This window comes from Microtus oregoni, unplaced genomic scaffold (assembly GCF_018167655.1).
Source record: "Microtus oregoni isolate MIOR12 unplaced genomic scaffold, Mior012 000010F_ref0000083, whole genome shotgun sequence".
Taxonomy (NCBI): Eukaryota; Metazoa; Chordata; class Mammalia; order Rodentia; family Cricetidae; genus Microtus; species Microtus oregoni.
In genome coordinates, this window is record NW_024543069.1 from 52,328,761 (window position 1) to 52,356,547 (window position 27,787).

Sequence of the window (27,787 nt, forward strand, 5' to 3'; positions counted from 1 at the left end):
AGTTTGATCCTGTTGCTATGAAAACACCAAAATCAACTTAGGACAGGAGAATGTTTATTTGATTTATACTTCTAGATCACAGTGGATGGAAGATAAGGAAGAAGTTCAACAGGAGCCTGAAGGCAGGACTTCCTGCTAGTTATTCTATGCAACATTGCCTTCGATCAGGGAACTCACTTAGAGTCAAGGAAACACAACAGAAACCATGATGGATGTTCCTCTCTAATTTGTCCTATGCTCATGTTTAGCTGGCTTTCTGATACAGTCCGGGACCAGTTGCCCAGGGAACAGTGTTGTCCATCTTGCCCATAGTGAAGTAGAGCCTTCTCTAGTTCTATGAAGACATTACCTCATAGACATGCTGCAGACCAAACTAATAAAGGCAGTTAATCATTGAGTTTCATATGTGTTACAGTGACAGTTACACCTACACACCCACCACACGTACACTCATTTTATATGCTTCTTATTGAAATTTTGGAAAAGACAAGGAAATGTTATAAGAAAATAAAACAAAACAGGGCTTTGTCCCACCTCCTCATTTGTTAAGCTAATCTCTGCTTCAAACTGCAGTACTCTGCCAAATATCTTCCTATAAAGGTTTTGTACACTGTGTGGATTTTACAGCATTAGTCATGCTTTGTGTACAATTTTGCCTCAAGACATTTTGACTCAGTTTTGTCCTCCTTAACTGACCTTTGGAAATATAATTTTGGCAATTCTGTGATGTTCCATAAGGTATGTGCCATAGTTTATTAATGTCATTCTTTCTTGTTGGACATGCAGCCACCCACGGGCTTTCAGTGTTACAAGTACCCATGCAAAGCATTATGGAGCATAAATCCCTGACCACATGTTGGGCATATCCGTAGGATAGAGTTCTAATTAAAGATGATTGCTTTTTACTACACAGACTTTTTTTAAAAAAAAAAACTAGAGCTAAATTTAAGATTATTTAGCACTTCAGTACAAGTATTTCAGGGCCAATTCCTGCTCTCTAAAATTGCATTTTCTTTCTTTTTTTGTCAAAGTGGGATTTTATCATTTTAAAAAATGCTGTATGTTGTATTTTAATTTGGGGTGCTTCGTTCCATAATATTTCACTTTTCTGTTCATAGTCTCTCATTTGTGGCCCTTCATTTGACGTAAGTTCCATTATTCCATTTCTGGAGCTGCTCTCAGAAGATACTGTTGCTGGCCTCAGTGCTCATGTTCTGTGCCATACAAGATTACAAGAGTATGAACAATGCATAGACACGTTGCTAGAGAGATGCCCGGAGGCAGTCATTGCATATGCTAATCAGGAACTGAGAGAAGAACATTGGGTATGCATTTCAGATGGTGTTCCTAGTCTTGGTCCATGATGATAAGATTGGGTAATTGTGTTGACTTATCTACAAAATGAGGACTGTTAATTTTAGTATAGTTTTACTGGATTGTATGTCCAAAGAACTTTCAGGACTTTTAGGTGCTATTAAAATGCATGGGGATGGTCTATCTCATCTTTAAAGAGCCCTTATTTCCAGATGAGATCAGTGAGTACTTAAAGGGCAGGGCAACATGTGTGTGGCTGGGGGATACACCTTCCCTGTATTTGGTTTTTGATTTAGCAATTAATAGAGTTTTAGCTTTAGCACTTTTTTCATTTCTTTTTGCCAACCAAGATAAAAGGACATATCTATGTTTTTCCTTGAAAAGGAATGTGTGCATGTGTACCTCAAGTCAAAGGCTTTCCCTTCTGTTTGAGTTTCATCAGAAGCCTAGCTGCTGATAAAGCTCTTGTTGCAACAGAGGTGATGCCGTGACCAAAGGAGGCCAAAGGATACATTTTCCTCTTTGCTCTCTTGCATGGCCTTCTTTCTTTCATTAAAAATCTGAGGATTAGATGCAGCATACTAAAATGTCTTCATTCCCCCTAAAAATAGGTTCTGTGGTGGAAAAAACTGCTGCCGGATCTCTGTCAGAAAGTCAAGTGTGGTGGAGAGAAGCACCAACTTTATCTATCGTCTTTAAAAGGTAAAATTAAAATTCTCTTTTTTGATGGTTATGAATTTTACTCTCAGTTTTAAGTAGGACAAGTTCTTGTTTGTCTCCATGATATTAAGTGGGGTACAAAAGTCCCAGAAGCCATCTGAAGTGTTTTCAGCTTTCATGTTGCCCCTCACACTTGATTCTAACTCATCATCTATAGCCACAGAGTTGATGTTCTATGAAGTTAACATTTCTAAACTTTTAGTTTATTATTTTCATGGAAATTCCAATATTTAAAATATTACAGAAGTTTAGAAGTTTTGCTTTTCAATTTGCTTCATGTAGGAAATTAAGTTTAGCAAACAAATTGTAAGTATTGAAAAACTTATTGTTCTTCAACGATTTACACCTTGAACATGTAAATTCCAGTTTTCTGTAGCTTTGGAATAGTTGGGTTTTTATAATTCATAAGCTGCTAAAACAAACACCAAATATTCTGTGTGATTTACTATTTTTAGACTGCAGTATCTCAAGAGCTGGCATAGAGTTTTATTCTTTTTTTGTGGTACAGCCTCCTTATCAGCATTGAGCCCCTGTAGGGAAGGATCTGTGGCTCTTTGTTGATGGAGTTTCATTTCTTTGAGGTCTTCCTGTTGGCAGCTATAGACCACTGAGAAGAACTCAGGAGTAGATTCTTTGGAATTGGAACTGAGTTCCAGGTCTGCCATATACAATCCAGTTTTTAAATATTGTTAGTTAACGAGAAGTTCTTAACTGACTCTAGAGGACAATATTGAGTAAACTTACATAAAGATCAGGTTGAAGATGATGGACAGGGACTTACACAAGACATTTAGGAAAAATCTTTCGACTGTGATATTATTTTTTGAACTTTTCATTTAGCTTTGGAAAATTATCTGTGTTGAGAAGGGTTCCTCCCCATCCCATTAAGAATGCTAGTCAGCATCTTTGTCTCCTACCTGTATCACCACCACCCCAGTTATGACAGATACAAGTGTCTCCAGATGCTGCCAGGTGTCACCTGAGGACAGAATTATCCTAGTTGAGAACCAGTGCACTAATGCAGAACTATTGAAATGACAGTGAATAGGTGGATTATTTAAGGAAAAATTTGTTAATTATTTTGAAATAATGAACTATTATTTTTTAATTAATTTTTGTTTGCATATTTTTAGGTGTATGAGTGTTTGGTCTTTGTGTATGTATATGCATCATGTATATGCCTGCTGCCCTCAGAGAGCAATAAAAGTGCATCAACTCCCATGGAATTGTAGTAACAGACAACAGTGAGCTGCCATGTGGGTACTGGGAATGAAACCCAGGTCCCCTACAAGATCAACCAGTGTTCTTAACCACTGAGTCATTTCTCTAGTCCACTACTTTTATTTTTAAAAACATCTAATATTGTAACATATTGTAAAAATAAGGTTTTAAAAGTCATTCAAAATTTTGACAGTGAAATTAACTTTTAATGTTTGGTAAACGTATTTAAGATATACTGGGGTATTTTAAGTATGTAGATTTACTTTTTTTTGGTTTGGTTGGTTTTTTTTTTTTTTTTTTTTTTTTTTTTTTTTGGTTTTTCAAGACAGGGTTTCTCTGTAGCTTTGAAACCTGTCCTGGAACTAGCTCTTGTAGATCAGGCAGGCCGTGAACTCACAGAGGCCTGCCTACCTTTGCCTCCCGAATGCTGGAATTAAAGGCAGACATAACCACTGCCCAGGTTGATTTACTTCTTTCTGGATCATTCCTAGATGATCTCATAACTGAATAGTAGAATAAAGGCGAGTAATATTTTTGTGTGTGCTTAGTTATATGTGTGGTATGCACATATGTGCAGGTGTTTGGACACACATGCATATGTAGGCATCTGCAAAGATTTCATGTTGACATCAAGTATTTTCCTGGATCACTGCCCACCTTACAAATTGAGACAGGGTCTCTCTTTGCATCTGAAGCCTTTTGTATTTGCTACTATGACTAGCTTGCTCTGGGAATTCCCTGTCTCCTGATTCCCACACAATAAAATTACAGATGGACGACCAAGCACACCTGGAGTTTTATGTGAGGTTCTTGGTTGTTGTGTTCTCATGGCAAGTACTTTTCCCTCTGAGCCACATTCACAGCCTACATTTTTATATTATATTTGTTTATTTATTGCTCATGTATGTGCACACATGTTGATATGCTATGACGCACATGTGGTGATCAGAAAACAACTTTGGACTTGGTTCTCTTTTTCTACCTTTTTGTAGTTCTGAGGATTGAAGTCAAGAGCCAATGGGCCAACCAGTGATTTAATTCATACAGTTTCTGTGTGATTATTTTGGGGCTGAACACCCGGGAACCAACAAGCGGCCTCCCACTACAAGGTCACATACTTCTTACCTGCTGAGACATCTCAATCACCCTCTGCCCCATTTTAATATTTTCTTATCTTCATTTTCTCTAACTGAACCACACACCATAACTGTTAGTATATTCTCTTTGGATTAAATAAACAAAAACATTAAGGGATTTAGGAAGGGAAACCAAATGAGAGGTTAGGAGAAGTTTTTAAAATACTGTACAGATTTAAGGTGTTGGCTTCATTCTTAGAGTTATAATTTATATTAAGGCCTCACTGGTGACAGAAGAGAATTGAACAGTGGTGATATTTTTACTAACTTTGTAACTGCTCTGTCCTTACCCCAAGTAAAAGTTCTTATGTCTAGGCTACTACTTATAGTCTCTATGTTTAGGTAAGTAAACATGGTTGATAGGAAATTAATAGCAATTTAGGTGTTTCATATGAATTCTGTAAGCTAGTTAGTGGTTGCTGTTTATTAGGATCATCTCGTAGATTAGAGAAGTATCCTATTATCATTCTCAAAGAACACTGGAAACTAGCAGATGGTACCCAGGTATGCTGTAGATGAAGATACTCGCTTTGAAGACTCAGTAACTTTTTGTAAGATTTATTTTTATTATTCTAAATAATATAGTTTTATCTGTATATGGGTTTGATCTCAAAAGGTATGTGTGTGTGTATGTGTGTCTACATGTGGGTGTGTGTGTGTGCACATGAGGGCAGGTGACCTCAGAAGGTGTGTGTGTGTATGGGTGTGTGCACATTAGCGCAGGTAACCTAAGAAGGGGTATGTGTGTCTCCATGTGAGTGTGTGCACATGAGTACAGGTGGCCTCAGAGACCTGAGGTGACAAATCTAGAACTGGGGTTACAGGATTTTGTGACACCTGACATGGGTGCTGGCAACCTAAACTAAGGTACTCTGGAAGAACGGCAAATGCTCTTAGCCATTGAGTCATATTTCCAAGCCCCATATTTAAAGTCACGCGGCATGTACATTGAAGAGTACCCATCTGTTCTAGGTGTATCTGGTTGAACAACGAAAAGTCCTTCCCATGTGTCCCTGTTGCATAGTTCTTTAACTTCTCAGTGATAGGACTGGCCATCCCATTGTATGAAGGATGATTTAAATTGGCAGATGATAGAGGGGCTTGTACAGTAGTCCTGCAAATGGGTAAGGAACACACAGGAGATGATGCTGGAGTATGGGTAAAGAGGAGGAAGGAAATATCTTCCCAGAAATACTGTTCATTCTTGTTATTTATTCATTTTTGTAGAATGATGAAATGTGTGCATCTATATGTACATGGCAAAGGTCAGTCTTGGTCATTGTTCCTCAGCTAACCAGTCAGGCTAAACTGGCTGACCAGTGAGCTGCAGTGATCTACCTGTCTTTGCATTCCCTAGTCTGGGACTACAGGAATGCAGCAATGTCTAGCTTTCTTTTACATGGGTTCTGGGGATTGAATTTAGGTCCTCAAGCTTGTGTGGCAAGCACTACACCAACTGACCTATCTACTCAGCTCTCTGAAGTTATTGTTTCTATGATAGGGCATCACCAACTAAGAAGTAATAGAAACATAAAATTCATAATTATCTTTTTTAAAAATGTTTGGCATCCCCCCACACACCATCTACCTACACATGCTCTTTTATTGTTGCCGAGGAGTGAATCCAGGAAATTGTATACACTACACAAGGGCTCTACAGCTGAGTATTCCCAACCCAATTAAATTCCTTAATATTGAAAATGTTTACTTGAGTACGTTACTATTTAGAAGGTATATGGTCATGACAAATGATATATGCTTACTAATAACATGAAAAGCTCATTATTGAGAGGACCCTATTCAGGAAAATGTTTTATACTGAATGATATTCATGTCTTAGCAAACAATATTTATACACTAGCAGCAGTCTCAACTTTAAAAGCAGCATCTATGTGATTATATTTCTCATTAGAAAATGGTAGAAATTGATTAAAACAATGTAGCAATCTCCCAGTGAATTGGTAACTCATTCCAGTAGATAACTACAAAATGAAAGGCTTTAGAAGGGAGAAATTAGAAAGTATGGAGTCACGATATGTGGATTAAAGAGTTTTATTTATGATTCTAGCATTTTGTTACTTGAAGAAACTCTGTATTATTAATTAAGAGCAAATTTGTAGAAAATGGACTTCTAGTTGTAACTCATATATTCTTCTTTCCCACAAACAGAAGCCTTGTCAGTTATTGCTGTGGGACTGGATCTGAGGGATTTCTTGAATGTTCTTCCAGAAGATGGTGCTGCCGCATTTTTCCTGCCCTACCTCCTGTTTTGCAGCCGGAAGAAGTCACTGCCTTGAAGTTATTCTTTGCAGTGCATAATGACTCTACTTTAAGTGCTCAGTCCCAGATAAAATGAGCCCGAAGAGTTTTGTGTTAATGTGTATTGCAGCTGCTTTATGTTACTTGCTTACCTTAAGAATGGTAGCTGTTCACTTAATCTATAACCTGACCCAATTAATTGTCTAGAATGTAAAAAATCTTCAAGATGTAAGATCTCTTTACATGTGTTTCGTTTTATTTTTTAATTTTTTACTCTCTATCATATGTGGGCCTGGAACTCAGTATGACTCTTGTGGTAACCTCAGTCTAAGCAAACCTCCCAATTGTTCCAGGTATGAAGTGTCATGCAGGTGTTTTCAAAGCTGAACAAAGGGTCCTATTGTGAGAAACACCATGGATTCAGTGTTGGGAGCATGGCAATCCTGTCCACCCCAGAATAACAGGAAGAAAATACATCGCAAGTATGAGTATGTGCAATTGCCTCTCTTGCTGTTCAAACAGTATCCTCATTGTTACGGATTTTCCTACTTGGGCTATTATTTTGTTTTTTTCCCTAAGTATGAGAATGATGTAATGTTTCACTCCAGTGAAAGACTGCATACTTGGCTTTTGAGCTACTTTTAAAACTCATGCTTCTATCAGAATGAGATGAATGTACTTGTCTGGCTTTTACTGGTTGAGTTCACATATTTTCAAGCAAGGTCTTCTTTCTAATATATTTATATATACATTCTTATTCTTTCAACCACAGTATATGAGAAAATAAAAACTATCATGATGTTCTTGTTTTTCTTTGTAATAACTCACATGTTTGTTCATTTGTTTGTTTGTTTGTTTTGAGACAGAGTTTCACTGTATAAAAGCCTTGGCTATCCTGGAACTAGTTCTGTAGACCGGGTTGGCCTCAAACTAACAGAGATCCACCTGCCTCTGCCTCCTGAGTGCTGGCATTAAAAGTGTTCCCCACCACTGTTTGATTTGTTTGGTTTGTTTTGAAAATGTATTTTTATGTGTATTTTTTTTTGTGTCTATGTATGTGCACTGTGTGCATCCCGGTACCCAAAGAGGCCAGAAGAGGGCATTGGGTCCTCTAGAACTGGAGCCACTCAGTATGGGAGGTGCTCTTAGACACTGCCCCCTTTTAGTAACCTTTTGTGGCAGATTGTGGTATGGTCTGCTCCTTGCTAAAACTGTAAGTCCAGTAAGGCTCTGCAAAACTGCTCTCTCATTTCCTTGGAACCTTGACTTGGTCTTCTTACTGGCAGTTTCTTAATTTATTATTAATTTATTATCTGAATTTTATCTTTTTAATTTAATATTATTGGATTCTATCTTTCTCTATTTCCAGATAGCATTTTTTTGACAATTTTTTTTCAGATTTCTATAAAATGCAGCTTGCTGTCTTTATTTTTCTCATTTTTCTGTACTCTTATCCCCACCCCTTTGCTGCATGGTTTGTTAGTGTGATTGATAAGAAGGCAAGAGTTGGAGACAATTCAGTGAACTTTGTTGTGATCCTGGGAAGGTAGCAAGGACAGCTTCTGGCATATTTTTTGTTTATTTGGGGCTTTTTTTTTTTTACAAAGTCCTAACAATGCAGGTATAAATGGACTATGTGAAGCAATTCTGTTACCCAATGAACTTATACAGGCCATGGTATATGTTGATCTGTCCATTTTAAGTCATACCAGTTCTCTCACAAATGAACAGTTGCATGGCTTCACTTTGTGCTAACTGTTTGCAGCCAATCCAGCACACATGCTTTATTCAGCAGTGACACATACATTGTTATGAATCATTGTTCTGTTCTTTCATTTATCACCAATTCATTTCTCTCAGCCAGACTCAGTCCCTATAGGAGAAAGAAATTTTAAGATGATTACTTAAAATGCTGTGTTTTATATGGTTAAAAGTGCTTTACTTATGTTCTATTTTTAAAATAGTATTTTCTTTGATTAATTCTTGGTTTTTGTTTGATTTTGTTTGCTTGTTTGTTTGTTTGTTTGTTTGTTTCTGTTTTTCGAAGTCAGGGTTTTTCTGAAGCTTTGGAGCCTTCCTGGAACTAACTCTTGTAGACCAGGATGAGCTCAAACTCAAGGTCTGTGGGAATTCTTTTGCAGCTTTTTTTATTATGTTTTAAATTATATCCAAAGAAAGTTTAAAAAATTCTACTCTAGCAAATGAAAGTGTTTAGATATTCATCATCGTATTGTAATAGATTTGCCTATTTAGCTAGAATAGTGCAGCTTTGAGGAATTTAAAATTAAGTCAGCTTTACCACTATAGTCTGTATCCTAAAGATTATCTGACAGAGTAGGCATAGTTCAACAAAAGTGCTTTTTACATGTGTTGGAGAAGGTCTTTATGTGTTTCTTCACAAAGGAAAAAGAAATATAGACTTGACATAAAAGATAGCCACTATTTTAATTAATTAATTTTTCCTTGAAGAGACTTGTCACCTGATACATAATGTCAGAAGATTTATTTATTTCTATATGCTTTTGTGCAATAATTTCCTGAGCTGTAGAATTGAGTAGCTTTCCCCAAAGCTCTATCAAACTTATTTAAAGATAATATAGACTGATAAGCATGGATTTGTATTTTTCTGTGTTTAATTCAGACCTTTTTCCATTATTCTTTCAGTCCTATATAATATCTTTTCTTTTTATGAAAGTCAGTTTTTTAAAGATTATTTCCCATGTTCTTCTTTCCTATTGGTTATTTGCTGTCGAATTCCCCCTTCTGTTTTAAATGCATGTTCTCCTTATACAGCAACTCCCACTCCCTCTTCCCTCAGGTTTGTTAGACACAGAAGTCTCTCCAGTGTTTTTGTTTTTTGTTTTGTTTTGTTTTGTGTGTGTGTGTGTGTGTGTGTGTGTGTGTGTTTTCTTGAGACAGAGTGTCTCTGTGAAACAGTCCTCGCTGTTGTGGAACTCATTCTGACTGCCCCTGCCTCCCAAGTGCTGGAATTAAAGGTGTGCACCACTACTGCTTGGCCCTTTCTTTTATTTTTAATTTATTTATTTAATGTATCTGAGTGCTCTATCTGCATGTATACCTTTGTGCCAGAAGAGGGGATCATATCCCACTATAGGTGGTTATGAACGAATGTGTGTTTGCTGGAAATTGAACTCTGGACTTCTGGAAAAACAGCTCTTAACCGCTGAAGCCAGCTCTCCAGTCCCATCTTCAGTGTTTCTATTTGCAGGACCAGTCTGTGGCAGCATCCAGTGTTCCAAACATTTACATCATTTACAAACACAAGTTTTCAAGTATTTCAGTGTTTCTTCTTCTCCCTTCCTTCTGTCTTCTCCCTTCTTTTGGTTTCCTTCCTCCTTCCTTCCCTCCCTTCTTTTCTTCCTTTCTTTTTTTGGTATGGTTAATTTTCCCTGCATGACATGTATATTGGTATACCATTTGCATGCGTTGTACCCACAGAGATAAGAAGAGGGCATTAGAGTCCCTAGAACTGGAGTTACAGTTTCAGAACTGGAGTTACAGAGGGTTAAGAGCATGTGGGTGCTGGGATCTGAGCTCTGATCTCCTGGAGGAGCTGCCAGTGCTGCTAACTGCTGAGCAATCTCACTAGCCCTCCAAGCTTGTTTATTTAGAGCAGTGGTTCTCAGCCTTCATAATGGTGCAACACTTTAATACAGTTCCTTGTGTTGTTGTGACCCCAATCAAAGTTATTTTCATTGCTACTTTGTAACCTTGTTACTGTTATGAAGCTTAACGTAAATATCTGTTTTCCAATGATCTTTTTTTTTAATTTATTTATTTATTAAGGATTTCTGCCTCGTCCCCACAACCGCTTCCCATTTCCCTCCCCCTCCCCCGATCAAGTCCAATGATCTTATATGACCCCTGTGAAAGGGTCTTTCGACCCCTCCTAACGGGTTCGCGACCCATGGGTTGAGATCCACCCATGTAGAGACTTTCTTATTCTTTTTCCCAGACTCATTGACTTTTTATCTTGGTCTTGTTATTGGGGTTAAATCCAACAGTTTATTTGGTTTTATGAGTCTTAGGTGGCTGTTCATTACCAGTAACAACTTTTACGGCCCAAGTACCACAACACACACACACACACTCATACAAACATACCCATGCATGGGCACTCAAACAAACATGCACACACATATAAACATGCAAGCAAATTCGTACTGCTTCTATTATTTTATATTCTGTATGTAACTTCCTCCAATTACATTTTCATTTTTGTTCCTACAGTTCTCAACCATATTGCTAGAATTTTGCTTTTTTATCTTTTGTTGGTATTTATTCACAAAAAGATTGTATATTTTTCTGTGCTCTGTATATGCAAGTGAGTGTGTGTGTGTGTGTGTCTAGGTGTATGTATGTACTTATATATGTGAATAAGGAATTTAAATTTTAGCTTTTCCTAGTTCCTTTAGAAACAGTCCTGGCAACACGAGAAGGACTGAAATTACACTAGGCTGGTTTATGCTTCTTCTATGTGGGAGAAAACAATTGTTAATGTTTTCTCTTAAAGAAATTAAGTTCTAAATCTTTATTTATAAGTCACGGTTGCTTTCTTGTTTAAAAACTAAAATACTAATGTGATTGTTCCTTTATACTAGCTTTTGGTGTGAGGACAGTGCAAAGTTAGCGTCCGTTTGTACACTTAGACAGCCAATGCCGTTCTAGCAAGTAAGTGATATTCCACTGGCCCAACACTAGAGATAGAGAAAGAAGGCACCAGGGCTGTCAGTTCACAAGGACTTCATATTGGAAGATGTATTTAGACAAATCAGGAATCTTAATTGCATTCATAACACCTAGAGGTACTACCTGGATATTCACCTTGATTTGGTAAGACAGTGTAGGTAGTTTCCATTCCAGCATGGACATGGTCAGTCACATGGCAGTGGAGTAACCAGGTTCCAGGTGTTTGCGGAAACATTTCTAGGGTTTGGTATGTTCCAGGGAAAAGGTCAAAGACATCAGAACTGTAGATTCCCCTGTGCTTTATTAGAAAAATGACAAACATTTGAGTTAATTTATCAGCCTTTCATTGGCCAGCTCCAAATATTAGAAAAACAGAAACCTCTCTTTAAAAAACGAGCCCCTCCATATTTTATGTAGTGATATCTGTGGTTTTCACCTAAAACTTCAGCACTCTGGGCTTCCAAGGAAGTTGTGAAGCAGAGTATTGATTAGTCAGGACTATTATGTCTAACACCATGATTCTGGCTTGCCTCTTTGTCAGAGACTTGAGCTACACAAAGCAGCCAAGCTGTAGTGTCACTTCTGTTTGGATCCATCATAGTCTATCTTGTTTGTGAAACTCTAAGGCAAAGAGAGTATATAAGAAGCAGAAAAGGAGGCTGATGAAGAATTTAAATAGTAGTGGCAGTTCAAGTATTCACAACCTTTGTCACTGGCATATTTCTATGAAAATAATATTGAAAACCCATTAATGATATATGTACAGAAAACAATACAGATTATAAAATGGATAAAATGGACATTCTGCAATGTGCCCTTTTTGGTAGCCTGCACATTAGTTTAAAAATGGGGGAGGGGGGCATCTTCAAGAGGAACATTGCTTTTACTAGATAAAAGGGTAGTTCTGCAGATGTCAGTTGCATAAATAAAGGACATTGAGACTATAATTCGTGATCCTAGAGAAGCTAAATAAGAAGGAGAACCCAAAGAAAAACATAGGCATCCTCCTGAATATTAACCTTCATCAAGCGGTGAAAGGAGACAGAGACAGAGACCCACATTGGAGCACCAGACAGAAATCTCAAGGTCCAAATCAGGATCAGAAGGAGAGGGTGCACGAGCAAGGAACTCAGGACCGCGAGGGGTGCACCCACACACTGCGACAATGGGGATGTTCTATCGGGAACTCACCAAGGCCAGCTGGCCTGGGTCTGAAAAAAACATGGGATAAAACCTGACTTGCTGAACATAGCGGACAATGAGGACTACTGAGAACTCAAGAACAATGGCACTGTGTTTTGATCCTACTGCACGTACTGCTTTGTGGGAGCCTAGGCAGTTTGGATGCTCACCTTACTAGACCTGGATGGAGGTGGGGGTTCCTTGGACTTCCCACAGGTCAGGGAACCCTGATTGTTCTTTGGGCTGATGAGGGAGGGGGACTTGATTGGGGGAGGGGGAGGGAAATGGGAGGCGTTGGCGGGGAGGAGGCAGAAATCTTTAAGAAAGAAAGAAAGAAAGAAAGAAAGAAAGAAAGAAAGAAAGAAGAAAGAATTTTGTGAGTAGAACTATGAAAACAGAAAAAAACTGCAAGTGTAAGGATGAGCCCAAGATGTGAGGAGGCTGTTGAATCAGTGAGACTGCAATGCTGTTTGAATGTCCCCTTTTCATGGATGAAATGTATTGGCTTAAATTAAAACATATTAAGCAGAGCAAGAATGACTGCTGTGGGAGACTCTTACCTTGTATTGGAAGCTGTGGCCATGAAAGTGTACGGTATGCAAGTCTACTTCATTGCCCATTCCCATCATATACCAATTGACTTCATCTCCTACTTGCATTGTGAGGCCTTGTAGATTTCCAAACATTTTTCCATTAATAGCTGAGGAAAATTTGATACACTTCAGAATAGTTTAAACTTATTAATGGCTTCATAGGAATTATTACTAGGTCCATATAACAGAAATTACTTCACTATAGTTGGGGAAAACAGATCTTCCATGTTCACCAATATCACTGCTATTTTTCAATTTACCTTATATGAAGAGCATTAATCCTATTTGTAAATTTATTTAAAAGGGAATGAGGGTTTGGAATTGAGAGAAGAATTAGTAAAGATTTTAAACATAACCCTATTCTGATTTTGAGCAGAATTTTACATGACAATATTTCTAAATAAAACAGTCTTACAACATGATTTTTTTTGAAAGGGATAGAAAAGGAATAGAAAAGGAATGTGATTTAGAATAGTTTCTCATACCATGCATTTTATTGCTTTCTATAAATTTCTCGTCATCTTTGTTTACTTTCTCAGGATGATCAGAGTATATTTTGATGTTGTCATCTAAGTACCAAGATTCATTCTCATCAAATATTAGAAACAAAAGGAAAAACTCCATTTTCTTTTTAGCGTTGAATACTTTTATGTATGATTTCCGACAAACTATCAGTGGGCCTATTAGTCCACTGTAAAGATCCTGAAAACAAGCAGAAACTGCAGTTATCTTGGAAGTGTTGGTCAGGATTTCAGAGAGCTCAGACCTTATTATTCACAATTCCAGCATTTTTGGAAGGACTGATTTTAGTTGGGTACCTAAGTCAAAGGGAAGCCACAACTTTAGTATTTTCATATTTGACATCATTACGTTGAAATGACGAATAGTAAGTAGGTTATATGGGTGATGTGGAACTTAGAGAGATAAAAAAGATGGGTTAACTAATGAGCTACCTGAGTAAACAGTGGTAGTTGTTTAGTTCATAAGCTTGTGGGCTTATCTGGATGAGCCAGTTATTATGCCAGTTACTATACATCTGTGGCTGAATGAGACAAAACCTTTTGCTGTAGGAACTCTTATAGGAATATATGATATGAGTAGAAGTCAAGGGAATTGTCCATTGTCATGGGAAACAATGCTAACGAATACCCATGTGAAAAGCCTCAATTAACTCTTAACATCTGAGGAGGTTGGTGGGGCCAGGTGTCAGTGATGGCAGATTGTGTCTCTTATCATCTTTGGGCTGTATCATATTAGTGAAATTCAGGCAATGTCATAAGTAACCCTGAACAGAGAAAAATAGCAAATCTACATCTTAGTCCAGTAACATTGCTTAATTGACAGTCTTGGAAAAGTCTGAAGCCTGGGAGGCAGCAGCTGAGACAAATACAAGTCCTGAAGTGTGAAAATGGAGAGGAGTGAGCTGAGCAATTGTAGGAGCAAATTATCTTGGTAAGATGAGTGGTTCAAAGTTCTGCCTTGAGTGAATGTATAGAGCAGCACTTATGCTACTTTTTTTTTTACAACAGAAAATGAAGCAGGGATGAAAGACCTCTTTGGAAGTGTCCCTTTCAGAAGGTGCTAGCTTTTACATCTGAAAATTTCTGGTGGAGAAGCCCAGCATGCACCTGCATTGGCATGTCAGTTACTCAGAGGGATCCTGATCAAGATTATGTTCCACAGAACCGAATACCGTCTCACTTGAGAGGGTTGTTGGGGGAGTTTTGACTTTGTGATATTTTATTGAACAATGTCTACAGTTCTTATTTTCTATCAGGATTGCTTTTGTTATAATAAAGAGCTCTAAAGCCATACATCTTAGTTTTTATATTTAGTATATTTTCATATCAAAAATGAAATACTCTGGTTTGTAATTTTATTAAGTGTTATTAATAATCAGCAGGAATGAGATAATTATAAGTTTATGTTTAAAAGCAAACAAACTAGAAATATAAACTTGAATAGGTTACAAAGTAACTTATTTTCCTGGGATTTTGACATAGATTGGAGTACAGGCAAATTCTAACTTTATCTTCTTTCAGTTGTCTCTCTACCTGAAGAATCCTCATGAAACAAATGATTAAAGTTTACCTTAACTCGATCCACAGTTGAGTAGTAAGCCCATGGGATACAAGCTGCATCCTCTGCTCCAGCACCTGATCTCTCTGGGATTTTCCATATATAAGTGCGAATTTCACCTAAATTAACCAAGAGTTACATGTCTGATTATATTCAACTTGTATCTGACACACGTGTTTCATATGCGTATACATTTATTTATTCAACATTGATAACTAGTGGTCCAGAAAGTAAAAATGTCAAGAAATAATAGTACTCAAAGTTTTCCAGGAATTTAGTTTCTTAATCTTATAGTGAGTGTATGTGTACGTGTGTGTGTACCACAACACACATGAAAGTTGGCATAGTTTGTAACAGTTCTCTCTTTCAACCATGTGGGTTCTGGTGATGGAACTTGAGTTATCAGACTAAGCACCTTTACCCACTAAACCATCTTGATGGCCCTGGAGTTTAATTCTAAGATATAGTAAGGGTTTTTTGTTTGTTTGTTTTTTGATTTTTTAACACAGGGCTTCTCTGTGTAACAGTCCTAACTGTCCTGGAACTTGCTTTGTAGACCAGACGGACCTCAAGCTCATAGAGAACTGCCAGCTTCTGCCTCCCAAGTGCTGGGATTAATGGCGTGCACCACCTCCAGCCAGCTGCACTTTTTATGTCATCACATCTTTACTAGCAATTAAGCAGCTCTCATTCACTTGCCATACTAAAGCCAGAGTGATTGTCATTCTAATGTCATAATTTGAAGAAACTGATCCACCTTTTCTTATTAATATCTTTTTTTTCTGCAGATATCTCTGGCTCAGCACCTTGCTCAAGGTGTTTTTGTACTGATGCTGCCCTGTGGAACAAGCTTCACCTTCTTTTTCTTTCTTGCTTCTGTCTCACTAGCATCCTCAGTGAAGAGATGAATCCTTGTGAAGCCATGAGACTACTTGATTTCAACCAATTATGTCTGCTTCTGTTGTTATCTGATTCTGTCACTCCATGTGCTTCTTGCCATTTCTAAGAGACATGAAGCATACTCCCACTTGATGGCCTAGAATGTTACCCCACAATTACCTGAGCTGCACCTCCCTTATCATTTAAGTCTTCACCAATATCCAGCCCCACTGACTATCCTAAAATAACATCAGCTACTTTCTTATCTAAGTCTTTTCATAGCCTTCTTTATTGACTCAATATTATCTGTTTTTATCTCTTACAAGGTCAAGAGAGAAGGTTTTGCTCTATCTTTCCTTAAATTTATAAAAGTAATTCTACAGAATACTCTCTTTTTTGTGTTTGATATGTTTGGGAACTGATAAATTTGTAAAATAAATCCTTTTCCTGTAAAATAATTTTAATTTCTATTTAAGTATACATAGTCTATCTCAACTTTGATCTTAATTAAACATCTGTTGAGCTCTTGGGATATGCCAGATACTGAAGCAAATACCCAAACTTTAAATTCCAAATCACAGACATGGTTTGAGAGACTGGTGCATAAACATTCTACCCCATAGTGTAGCAGATGCCCCTTCAATTCTAGTTGAGTGGAGGGAACATCTCTCTAATTCACTCTTCTGTGTTTGTAAATGTCTACTACTTCCATGTTTGTTTTTACAACCCTTCTGCAAATTGTTTTGGTTCAAACAAGTTTGTACACAATCACGCACACAGGGCTGGTCGCTGCATCCTTTCTCTCCACCTTTGTAATCCCTTACAACACTCATTTGTTGTTGGCACTTGTGGAGTGGCTATAAAATCTGTATGATGCATCCCTCTGCTCTCAGTACCTGGCAATGTTGGAACAACTGTAGAACTCTCTGTTTTCACCCCATGGGCATGTATTGAGTATGGCCTGGTTGCCATGTTTTTAAAGACAATTTTTACTTTATCTCCAACATCTGCATGCATTTGGGGACCTGAATGGAGTGAAAGGAAAATTAGATTATTGTTTTGGAATTTCTGTGTTAATGATAAAAGCAAAATCAGGTAACTTTTCACTGTGAAGGATGGAGTCTTCTTTTCCTTCCGGGGCTTTGAGCTGTTACAATCCATGATTTATTTCTGGTCCAGAGGATGTACATAAAAACACTAGATAAAGCTTCCCTAAATATGGAGATCTTAGTGTATCTTTTTATCAGAGTTCCAGGAGACACTGCAGCCTGAAAACTGTCTGAGGGTCAGAGATTTAACAGGGAAAGCTGGTGGCAAGCCAGGAGATGCTGCACACAGCTTCCTGTCAAGGTTTAGTGTAGACTTCCAGGCTCTTAGCAAAGGGTTGTGCTGGGAAGGATGGATCCTGTGGTCCAGCTTCTGCTCTGCAGCCAGCTGCAGCTGTTTCCTGCCACATGTATGTGTTATCCCCAGCAATACCATTAGCTCTAGAGCAGTGGTTCTCAACCTGTGGGTATGGACCCCTTTAAGGGTTGAATGACCCTTTCACTATCAGGAAACATAGATATTTACATTATGATTCATAACTGTAGCAAAACAGCAATGAAGTAGCAACAAGATAATTTTATGGTTGGGGGTCCCCATAACAAGAACAACTGTAGGAAAGGCTCCCAGCATTAGGAAGGTTGAGACCACTGCTCTCGAGAATCTCACTAGGGAAATTCTGATCCTGTGAAAGCACTGAGAAGCTAAGGAGCTCAGCCCCTCATGGGTTGCAGGTTACGTTTTCTGCCTTACTGTGAATCCTGAAAACCTGAAGGCGGCTTTCCTGATTTTCTGTAAGGAAAAACATTTTTTCAACCCCCATATATATCTTTTCTTGTGATTAATTACATCTTAATTTTTCAAATAAATAGTTGAGCTTCTTTATTAAAGGGGTGTATGATAACAAGGAGAATTTGGTTAAGGTTTTTGTGAGGAGGTAATTTCTAGGAACTTCACCAATGCTATAGGCATCAAGTAAAAAAATTACTTTTTTTTTTTTTTGAGGCAAGGTTTCTCTGTGTAGCTTTGGCTGTCCTGGAACTCCCTCTGCAGACCAGGCTGACCTCGTATTCAGAGATCTGCGTGCCTCAATCTCCCAAGTGCTGTGATTAAAGGCTTATACCACTACTGCCTGGCTAAGTATAAGTAATTTAACCAGTGTGTGAATTGATGTTATTCTTGAAAGAAATAAGTGATATCTGTATTCTTCAGCAAACAAAACTTCTCTTTTTATTGGATGATTTTTTAAAAAATAACTTTAATACATGAACTAGATACATGCATTCTATATACATGGATGTTTGTTGCTGAAGGCATCACTTGTTTAACCCAAGACTGGCAAAACGGGGCTGTTTACCTTACCTAGGATGCCCAAGTGCTCATCTTCAGCTTTTCTCTGCACCTGTTCTCTGAATGTGCTGTCAGTAAATTGCCGATACACAACTTTCATGTACTTTGAGCCTATATAAAATTCTTCCTTATCCAAAAATACATTTGAAATACTAGAAAAGAAAAATCAATGCAGGTTACTATTTGTTTTAATTTTTGATTAAAATTTCTTGTTAATAGTTATGCTCATTTATAATTATTTTCCATCCCAAGTAAGAAAAAAATAGACTTTAGAAATAGTGAGGTGTCATACAAAGAGAACTGTCTAGTGAGCAGCTTCAGTCCTCGCCTGGACTTCTTGCCTAGCTAAGCTGAACTCTTGATCCATGCTGTCTGGAGAAGCCATAGTTCCTATGTCCCTTAAGAGAGACACTGATCAAATCATGTCATCTCATTTTCCTCTCTAACATGTTATGGACTTCAGATTCAATCAATTAGGAATTAATACAGTATTTCTAGTCAATAGGAACGGAAGTAGCATATATTTCTAGTCAATTTTTTCTATAGTTTTAGTTAACTAATGATTTCTTTAAATCACAATCCAAATCACAAAAAAAAAATGACATTTAGTCCTCTCTATCTCAGACCACACTCATCACTGAAGCTAAACTATCCAGCTATTTCCTGCTAGCCAGATCATTAATTTTCCTGGGCATACTGGGCCTATCTGTACCACAGCTAACCCTAGTCCCTCAGATCATGTTCACATGGGGCCACACGATGAAATTACATGATACTGCAGAGATGCCTGAGAAAATTAGAAAACATAGGGACACCTAGAAGTATCAGGTGACGTCACATGATGCTGAGACAGAAGTTTTTGATGTTTCTGTGGCCATTCTTTATTTGGATTTATCCTGACTGACTTTTTAGCTTTTCACAGCGTTTGTGTCATAATGGCCTTAAATATATTTTCCTTTAAGGTCTTAGAAGAAAGAACTGCTATGCATTTAAAAGCCATACAGCAGAACTAGGAATATGGAATGACTGATTATTATACTAGAAATAAAATCAGGAAGGGAAAATAAGCAACACTGTTACTGCTCTCCCTTCGGCTGAGTGTGAAGATGAGTGACAGTCCATCGGAAAAACAATGACGTCACAGAATCAGGAAAGGTCAAAGGACGGTACCCTGTGAGGATGCCAAGAGGAGTAGAAATGATGAGCACAGATTCTCAGGACGTGCTCATTGCTATTGCTTAATGCAGTTGCTGCTTTTTCTAAGGGTTAGTGTAACTCTTTAATGAAATGGAAACTTAAAATTACAGTTGAGCATTTGGGAATCTGAGACTGGACAGTTACTTTTGCTCTTGCAAATGATGCAGCTCCTTTTCCCAGTCCCTGCTTGGTGAATAGTCCCATTCCACCTCCACTGCTGCAACATAGTAGGTCCTTTCTCCCAAATAGACCGTGGGATCCTCAGAACGCTGATTGCACTGGTTCACAGTATATTTTTGCTTCATACCGCCTGTATAGTGATCTGTTGTAAGACACTCTACATCAAAAGTCCCTGGAGTGGCAAAATAGAAAACTTGTCAATATTTTTTTGTTGATGGTAGTTTATTTATTATGATTATTTTTGGCTTTTCAAGACAGAGGTTTTTGTGGCTTTGAAGCCTTTCCTGGAATTAGCTCTTGTAGATCAGTCTGGCCTCAGACTCACAGAGATCCACCTGCCTCTGCCTCTTGAGTGCTGGGATTAAAGGTGTGCACCACCAATGCCCAGCTGTCTTTTTTTTTTATCAGTGCTTTTATCTCTCAAATTTATGGAGCACAGCTCTAATCCTCACACCACCCACTGCTCCTTCTTCTCTAGTGACAGAAGTCTCTCACTGTTCTAAGATCCAATGTGAGGTGTTTCTGTCTCTGGGCATCTGGTATTCCATCTACCTGGAACCTCATAGATGTGCTCAAAGCTTATGTCTCAAGAGAGAATATCTCTCATTATTATCCATCACCTTTCTCTCTTTCTTTTTTCATGAGCATGCAGTTAACCGATCTTAAGTTTCACACAGTGAATCAAGAGAGGCCACAAACAAGTTAACATATTTTCATGATATGAATAAATTTCTTTCCCCTAACAAGGCCCACAGATGTGTCTAAATGTGCATGGCAACAGTAATTGTATAGAACACCCAATTGCAAGCAGTCAGTATGCCAACTCCACATCAAAGCTGTAGAGACTGATGAAAGCTTACACGCAGAAATCATTTCTTCTAGCCTGCTTTATCACAGTTATGTTTAAAATGTCCGAGAAGGAATCATGTCAGAGACTCTGCTGTTTGAAACAAGGAAAACACACATACACACAAATCTACACACATGTTCTTACATACATTCTACTCCTGCTCCACCTATAAATAGGAAGAGGGCCACCTGATGTGTGCTTCAACATTAGTGACCCAATTACTCTCTTAAGAAAAGGTCTGTTTGGGAGGCATTGAAATAATTCATTGCTCTGTATGTTTTTCAATAGTATTTTCAAAGAAAACCAATAAATCTACTGTCATGGCTAGTTTTATGTTAGTTTGACACAAGTTAGAGTCATCTGAAAGGAAGGAACCTCAATTGAGAACATGCCTCCATAAGATACAGCTGTATTTTCTTAATTTGTGATTGATGTGGGAGGTTCCAACCCACTGTGGGTGGTGCCATCTATGGGCTGGTGATATTAGGTTCTATTAGACAGCAGGCTTAGCAAGCCAGTAACCAACACTCCTCCACATCGTCTACATCAGCTCGTGGACTGTTTGAGTTCTTGTCCCATTTTCCTTCAGTGATGAACAGTAATAAAGAAGTGTAAGCCAAACAAACGCTTCTTTCCCAAGTTGCTTTGGTCATGGTGGTTCATCACAGCAATCATAACCCTAAGACGTTAGCCAATAAGAGAAATGTACCTTCTGTATCAGGTCTCATAAGAAGAGTCAGACTTGTATGAGGGAAGAGGTTTGCAGTGTCTCTTCTCTCTCCCTTGGACAGATAAGTGTTTCCTGAAAAGTATATCCCATGTATATCTGCTTCATTTCCAGCACTGAACAAATACCATACAACAGAATCTCCTAGACACATGCTGAGGCCAGGCTGATTGCCATACATGAATCCATTCATAGCTGAAAAAGTTGGAGGAGGGGCAGGAGAAAAAGGGTTGAAGATAACATATCCTATTAAATGAAAACAAATTATCCTATTAAATGAAAACAAATTCCTAATGTTACTTCTTAGTGTAAGGACACAGTCAAGTCTGCCCATTGTTTCTGTGTCAGAAATGCCTTTGCTGTAACAGACCCTGGCTGCAGGAGCAGGTCTGAGTTCACAGAGCATGAAGTGCTGTGTCCCTACAACACTAGAGAGTTCAGTGTTTTCAGCTGGAATGAGATTCCATGCAAATTTTCTCACTTCTTTCAAAGGTCGTGTTTGTGAGCGACTACATTGGTAAATAATAACAGCTTTCCCTGGGTGTCAGGACACTGGGAATGTATTTGTTGTTTTACATGAAAAATTTCCTGATTCGTCTTGGAAAATGAGGACAGTCTTGTATAGGAAAACTTTTCTCACTACTGTTTCCAAAAGAAAATAATTTTGTCATGTCCAAAATGCAAAATGTAGAATTTAAAGTAATATTGTAAATATTTTGGGTAATGTGAGTAGAATCATTCTAGCTTAAAACACAAACAAAAAACATCTAAATAACAAAAACTATGAATTTGTACTGAAACTTTACAATTTTTACTTCTGACAGCTACAGCAAATGTTTATTGTTCTTTCTAAATGGTGTGGGTCTTTGGAACAATTAGCCCATCATCTCTGAAAACTAATCAAATAGAAATTAGCTAAAACATAAAAGAAAATCTGATGCTAATCATCACTTAAATTAATGTGATACAGGTTTCTTTGGGTGTTAGGAGTTTTAAAAGTTGCCAGCTGATTCTGATGAGCAATCAAGTGTGAAAATCATGATGGCAGACTTCATATTTTTGAATCACAATGAAAGAGCTTATATTTTTGGATAACTGGAAATAATAAAAGGAGCCTGTCATTAATGGGTTACAAATGAGAATAGCATTTAACCCATTATTCTCAAATTGAGCATGCCATCAGAACCAATTAAAGGATTTGCTAGATACAGATTCCCAGAACTTATTGCAGTGTTTATAATTCAGTAACTCAAAAGTGGGTCCAAGATTTTGTAGTTCTAACAAGCTCTGGGGCAAAGCTGAGACTGCTGACATAGGGATCCCTAAAACACATTCCAGGGCCAGCTAGATGGCTCAGCTGACAAAGGCACTTGCTGTCAAGCCCACCAAAACCCAAATTCTGAGAAGACAAAACTGATTTGTGCATGTTCTCCTATGACCTCCACAGACAACATGGCTTGTTTTATTTTCCTTTCCTTCCTCCTTCCCTTCCCCTCACCCCCTAAATAAATGTTTTTTTATTTTTATTTATTTATTTTTTTATTGAAAAGAAAAACAAATTTCCGCCTCCTCCCAGCCTCCTAAATGTTTTTTTTAAAGGTTCATTCGTCTCATTAACATGTCTGCTACATCTGGTTATTCTGAGGGCTTTTGTTTGTTTTAAAATTAAAGACATTGCCTTCAGAGCACCATTAAGTTGTTTATTGAATAGTAATTTAAAAAATCTGCTCACTTTGGATTTAATTGGTACTATTACCTATGTACTGGTGAAGTAGCCTGACAGGTGGAAGAGATGTAGTACTCACAGTGCATCTTATTAGACTCCTGGAAGTCTTCATCTTCCTTATCCACATGATCAGGTGCAGTTGTGAACATTCTGATATTATCATCCAAGAGTAAACTCTCATTCTCATCAAACACTGTGGGAAACAAGTAGAACTCCTTGTCTACATCCTTCTGCAAATCAAAATAACAATCAGGTGAAGATAAAGTGAGTAAAGCAAAAGATTTCTGTATACATAATTCTCTTGTACAAACCACTTTAAGGAATTTCAGCAGAAGTTTCTGTTCCCCTTTAATATTTGGTTCATGACAGGTTCCACTTGGTCACCAAAGTTTTCACTGGTGTCTATTGAGGACTCATGCTTTAGTAAGGTAACATGAGCATCTTGCATCTAAAATTTCAAATTACCTTCTTCCTCCATGCCCACATTGTCCATACAAACTGAAACCATTAAAAAAAATAATTTACTCAAATAGAGGTGTGATTTAGATTTGAAATGTCCTGAAAGCTATGTGGTAACAGGTTAATTCCAAGCTGATGGCATTATTGGATTGTAATGGATAGTTTAATTTGGGCCCAATTGAAAGGACAACGTCACTCAGATCATATCAATGAATTTTGTAGCATATCTCCCCCTCTCTTTTCCTCTCTCCCCCACCTCCCTTCTCCCTTCCCTGTTTTCTTCCAATGTCTCATACACACCTATTCATGAGGATGAACAGGTTTCTTTGACCATATGCATGTCTGTTTCTCTATAGCTCAGAACGGAATGGAACTAGCTAACTGTGACTGACCCCTCTAAAACAAAGAGCTGAAATAGATCCCTCTTAAGTTATTTGTCTTGGGTATTTTGTTGTCCTGATAAAACCTAATGTGAGAATATCTGTGTGATGGAATCAGGAAAAAAGACTTCTGAATCCTTGAAACCAGTAAGGACATCTATAATCCACACAGATCGTCTTCAATGAGGAAACAGCATGACAACGAGCTGGGAAAAGGATCCACACAACATTCAGGCAAATTAAAACAAAATGAACAATGAAGTAGACAAACTGTCTAGTTTGGGGGATGGTCCAGTCATTCTGAAGACAATCAGTCCATGGAATCAAAGCAAATGAACTCTCAGGAAAGAGAATACTGAAGTCCTGTTTGTCTTTCTCTCATGATTCATTCAAGTGGACAACATGATTATTAAAATACAATAGGCCAACTAAGGTGTCGACTTGAAGGTTAGGGTGAGTTTCTGGGTGATTTACATTTATGTTACTACATAATGTTACATGAGCTACATTTATGGTACTCGAGCTTCTGAGGTAACTCCAGGAAAGGTAAAGCTACTGGTTCACCAAGCTAGACATGGGTAGGATCATTTCTTTGGTCCATCAGTGGTCTGTCTGGGACCAGCAAATACTTGTTCTCTTCTCTGTGGGAAAGGTCATGCTATAGTAACCCAGACTAGCCTTACATGTGATCCTTGTTTGTTTGTTTTATTGAGATAGGCTTTCTATATAGCCCCTGCTGCCCTGAAAGTCATTCTGCAGACTAGGCTAGCCTGACACTCACCTGTCTCTGCCTCAAAAGTTCTGGCATTAAAGGCATGTGCCATGATACCTGGCTAAATGTGGTCCTTTTCTCTCTCAAATACTGGGGCTACCATCATGTGTCTCCATGCCCAGTTCAGGAGACCCTATCTATTTAATTTTGTTTGTTTGAAACAGGGTCTCATGTAGCCCAGAATAGCCTTGCACTCTAAGTAGCTGAGAATATCTAGAGCTCTTTATTTTTATGCCACTGCTTCCCAAAGACTGGAACTATAGCTGTGTTGGATCACCTGACAGGATCCCTTATCTTCAGAGGTACAACATAAAATATTTTGCAGATTGAAGAAAAATTATGGGATTATAATGATGAATCAAGCGGTTATTTTCTTATTGCTAATTTTATCACAAAATACTATGCATTCCATCTATAATGTGATTTCTGATAAATTTGAGGTATTTCTAATGGAAAAATATGTGTAATACACCTTTAATGCATGATCTTACTGTGAGACCCAGAATGGTTTCACACTTTTGATCCTCCTGCCTCATCTTAGCCTAGTATTGAGATTACAAGTGTGTACCACTGTAACCAACCATAATAAAGAGCTTATAAATCTGAGGAAAATTTAAAATAAGACATATGTAAAATCTTCAGTGCCTTAAAGACCAGAAATCTCCTTACAGTGATAACTTAAAACAGATTGGAAGTCATTGTCACTCTCCCCAGCCTGGGCTTACCTGTCTCCCATTTGCAAGTAAGCTGCCTTTCTTGCATATTTTCATTGGCCCAATAAGCCCAGTGAATAAATCTTTGGTGGGGTCTACACCAGAATAATACATTCTAGATAAACACACAGGATCTGCATAAGTGGGTCCCATTTCTTTGGGGACAGTCCATTCATACGTAAAGGTTTCTTTGGGTGCCACATGGGAAGATGCCTGAGGATGAGGCACACCTACAAGAAAGGTCACAGCAGAGAGGTTACATTTGTGTTTTCTAATGTGACTATTGAGCCACAAAGTAGGCTAAATTTTGTAATACACTTCTAAATCCCTTGATCCCAACTAAAATATCATTCCCCATGTGTTGTCCTGTCACAACTGACATACTGGTATGATAAACTCAGGAAGGCCTCAACCCTGCACCAAACCTCTTTTTAGGATTAACTCCCGATTCTGTGCAGAAAGAGGGAATATGTGCATTTTTCCGCCAAGAAGAAGTAATATTGAAGGTAAGTATCATCTCCTCTATCCTATCAGCTCAAACGCTGCCTGGCAGTAGGAGGTAATCAGACTGACCAGAAAGTGATTCTAGAATTGAGAGAAACTTAATCTGTGATCCCTTGCAAATTATCTAAATTTTTCACTTGAAACTGAATCCAGAAAGCCTCAATAAGCTTCCTATAGTCACATTGCAATTGATGGCAAAGTCATGAAACTTCATTTGAAAATCTCAATATCAAAGTATTAGAGTATATCTACATTATTGAATATTTTATATCATTAAAATCATATAATTAAATCCTTATAACGTTATGAGTGCAAACATCACAAAATTATAATTCCAGTATATTTTTATACTACGAACTCAATCATATTTAAAGTATGTTATATATACACAAAAGAAAGGAGGATTACAAATACAAGTGTGTATATGTGTGTGTGATTATCTATGGAATTATAGATTACTAATATTTTTGGTTATAGCTTTCTGTACATTTCGAATACCAAAAGTGAGTCTCTAAGTTTAACATTAAAAGAACTTTTAAAAAGATCCTCCCAATAGTTTCTCAGAAATGTATAATTGATACAGCCCAACTAAATTCTTATTGGATTGTCAGTAGTTATCCAATTAAGGGAAAGCAATCTTCTGTAAACTAATTGGAAAGAATAAGAAGAAGGTTTATTTGCTGTTTGTATAATTCTGGAAAGTAATGGGCAGTATTCGTCATTCATCATTCTCAGGACTGAATTTCTGACTCACCTCCCTTCAGAGAGTGGGAAGGTGGGGCATAGAATGTCCCCTCATTTTCTACAGTGAATTTCACTCCTGTTGGCTGAATGCTGAGAGGATATTTTCCTTTGTTATGAAATGTGACTTTAATGATGTCTCCTACTTCTGCCCAAATGACAGGACCTAGAGACAAAGAGAACATTTGTTATCTTTATTTGTTGTGTGACATGCAGAATATGCACAACAGCTACTGGCTTTAGTTGTGTCCCCTGACAAGTATCCCAGGAACAAGGTGCATGTGTGTAGCAAGTTGGAAAGTTTGGTGTTTAAAAAGTCCATTATTGTTACAATGTGGAAAATTTAGAGAACTGCAAGAACTGTTTTAATGCAAGTTGAGGGAAATTAATTTGTTTATTATCTTTCTTCAAGTCAGTAAAACGTGCCCATCACAAAAACTAATAATAATGTCTACACACCTCAAAAAGCATCTGGAGCATCTACACATTCTTCACCCTAGTCTGGACTGCATGTCCTTTGTGCCAAGTCATGGTAAGTTTAGGATGCATTGTCTTGAGTGCGAAGGATAATATTGTTTTAGAATGTAAAACTCTAAAATTAGTATTGTTATCAATTATAGAGTAAAGATACAGCTATTTAGCATGCAAATGTTTTATGTAATATCCATAATGATATTTATTGAGGTCATCTTATTCCTACTATATCTAATACCTCATCTAACCCTTAGTAAAGTTTTATGTAGTAAAAACCACTTCTATCTCCACTTTTTAGAAAAAAAACAAACATAGAAAATTAAGTCACTTTCAAAACTCACCCAGTTTGTAGATAAAGAGGAAGACTGTCTCTTGAGTCTAGACTGTTTTTTATTTATGAAAGATCTCAGAGCTCACTGGGAACAACCTTTAGGACAGATGCAGCTGGGGTCATCAGTAAGACCACATTTGGTTTCTGAGAGAGTACGCTTTTGGCTAAGTCATTTACTTAAATCATTACGCAGTTCTCCTTATCTCTTCACGATGTGAATTTATGGCTGATAATTTGCTTTTGGCA

General features: G+C 37.7%; 2 protein-coding genes across 5 annotated transcripts in view; one reads left to right on the forward strand and one right to left on the reverse strand.

The window, feature by feature from the left end:
- Hps3 (HPS3 biogenesis of lysosomal organelles complex 2 subunit 1) overlaps nucleotides 1-7,451 on the forward strand; it is a 60,115-nt gene extending 52,664 nt beyond the window's left edge. Inside the window, exons 15-17 of one of the 2 annotated variants that reach the window (XM_041659135.1) lie at nucleotides 1,119-1,325; nucleotides 1,926-2,016; nucleotides 6,561-7,451. In XM_041659135.1, coding sequence (XP_041515069.1) covers nucleotides 1,119-1,325; nucleotides 1,926-2,016; nucleotides 6,561-6,688 — 426 coding nt within the window. In that variant the 3' untranslated portion in view covers nucleotides 6,689-7,451. The remainder of the gene's footprint in view (nucleotides 1-1,118; nucleotides 1,326-1,925; nucleotides 2,017-6,560) is intronic. The other variant, XM_041659136.1, reaches the window with a different exon arrangement.
- LOC121452826 (ceruloplasmin) overlaps nucleotides 1-27,787 on the reverse strand; it is a 55,861-nt gene that overhangs the window by 4,646 nt on the left and 23,428 nt on the right. For 2 of the 3 annotated variants that reach the window (XM_041659132.1, XM_041659133.1), the window contains exons 8-18: nucleotides 26,750-26,902; nucleotides 25,504-25,721; nucleotides 23,247-23,397; nucleotides 21,424-21,636; nucleotides 19,829-20,036; nucleotides 18,500-18,639; nucleotides 16,990-17,118; nucleotides 15,227-15,333; nucleotides 13,621-13,837; nucleotides 13,103-13,242; nucleotides 11,496-11,658 (exon numbers count right to left, since the gene is read on the reverse strand). In XM_041659132.1, the coding sequence (XP_041515066.1) occupies nucleotides 11,496-11,658; nucleotides 13,103-13,242; nucleotides 13,621-13,837; nucleotides 15,227-15,333; nucleotides 16,990-17,118; nucleotides 18,500-18,639; nucleotides 19,829-20,036; nucleotides 21,424-21,636; nucleotides 23,247-23,397; nucleotides 25,504-25,721; nucleotides 26,750-26,902 (1,839 nt within the window). Of the gene's footprint in view, nucleotides 1-8,210; nucleotides 8,524-11,495; nucleotides 11,659-13,102; nucleotides 13,243-13,620; nucleotides 13,838-15,226; nucleotides 15,334-16,989; nucleotides 17,119-18,499; nucleotides 18,640-19,828; nucleotides 20,037-21,423; nucleotides 21,637-23,246; nucleotides 23,398-25,503; nucleotides 25,722-26,749; nucleotides 26,903-27,787 lie in introns of those variants that run through there. The other variant, XM_041659134.1, reaches the window with a different exon arrangement.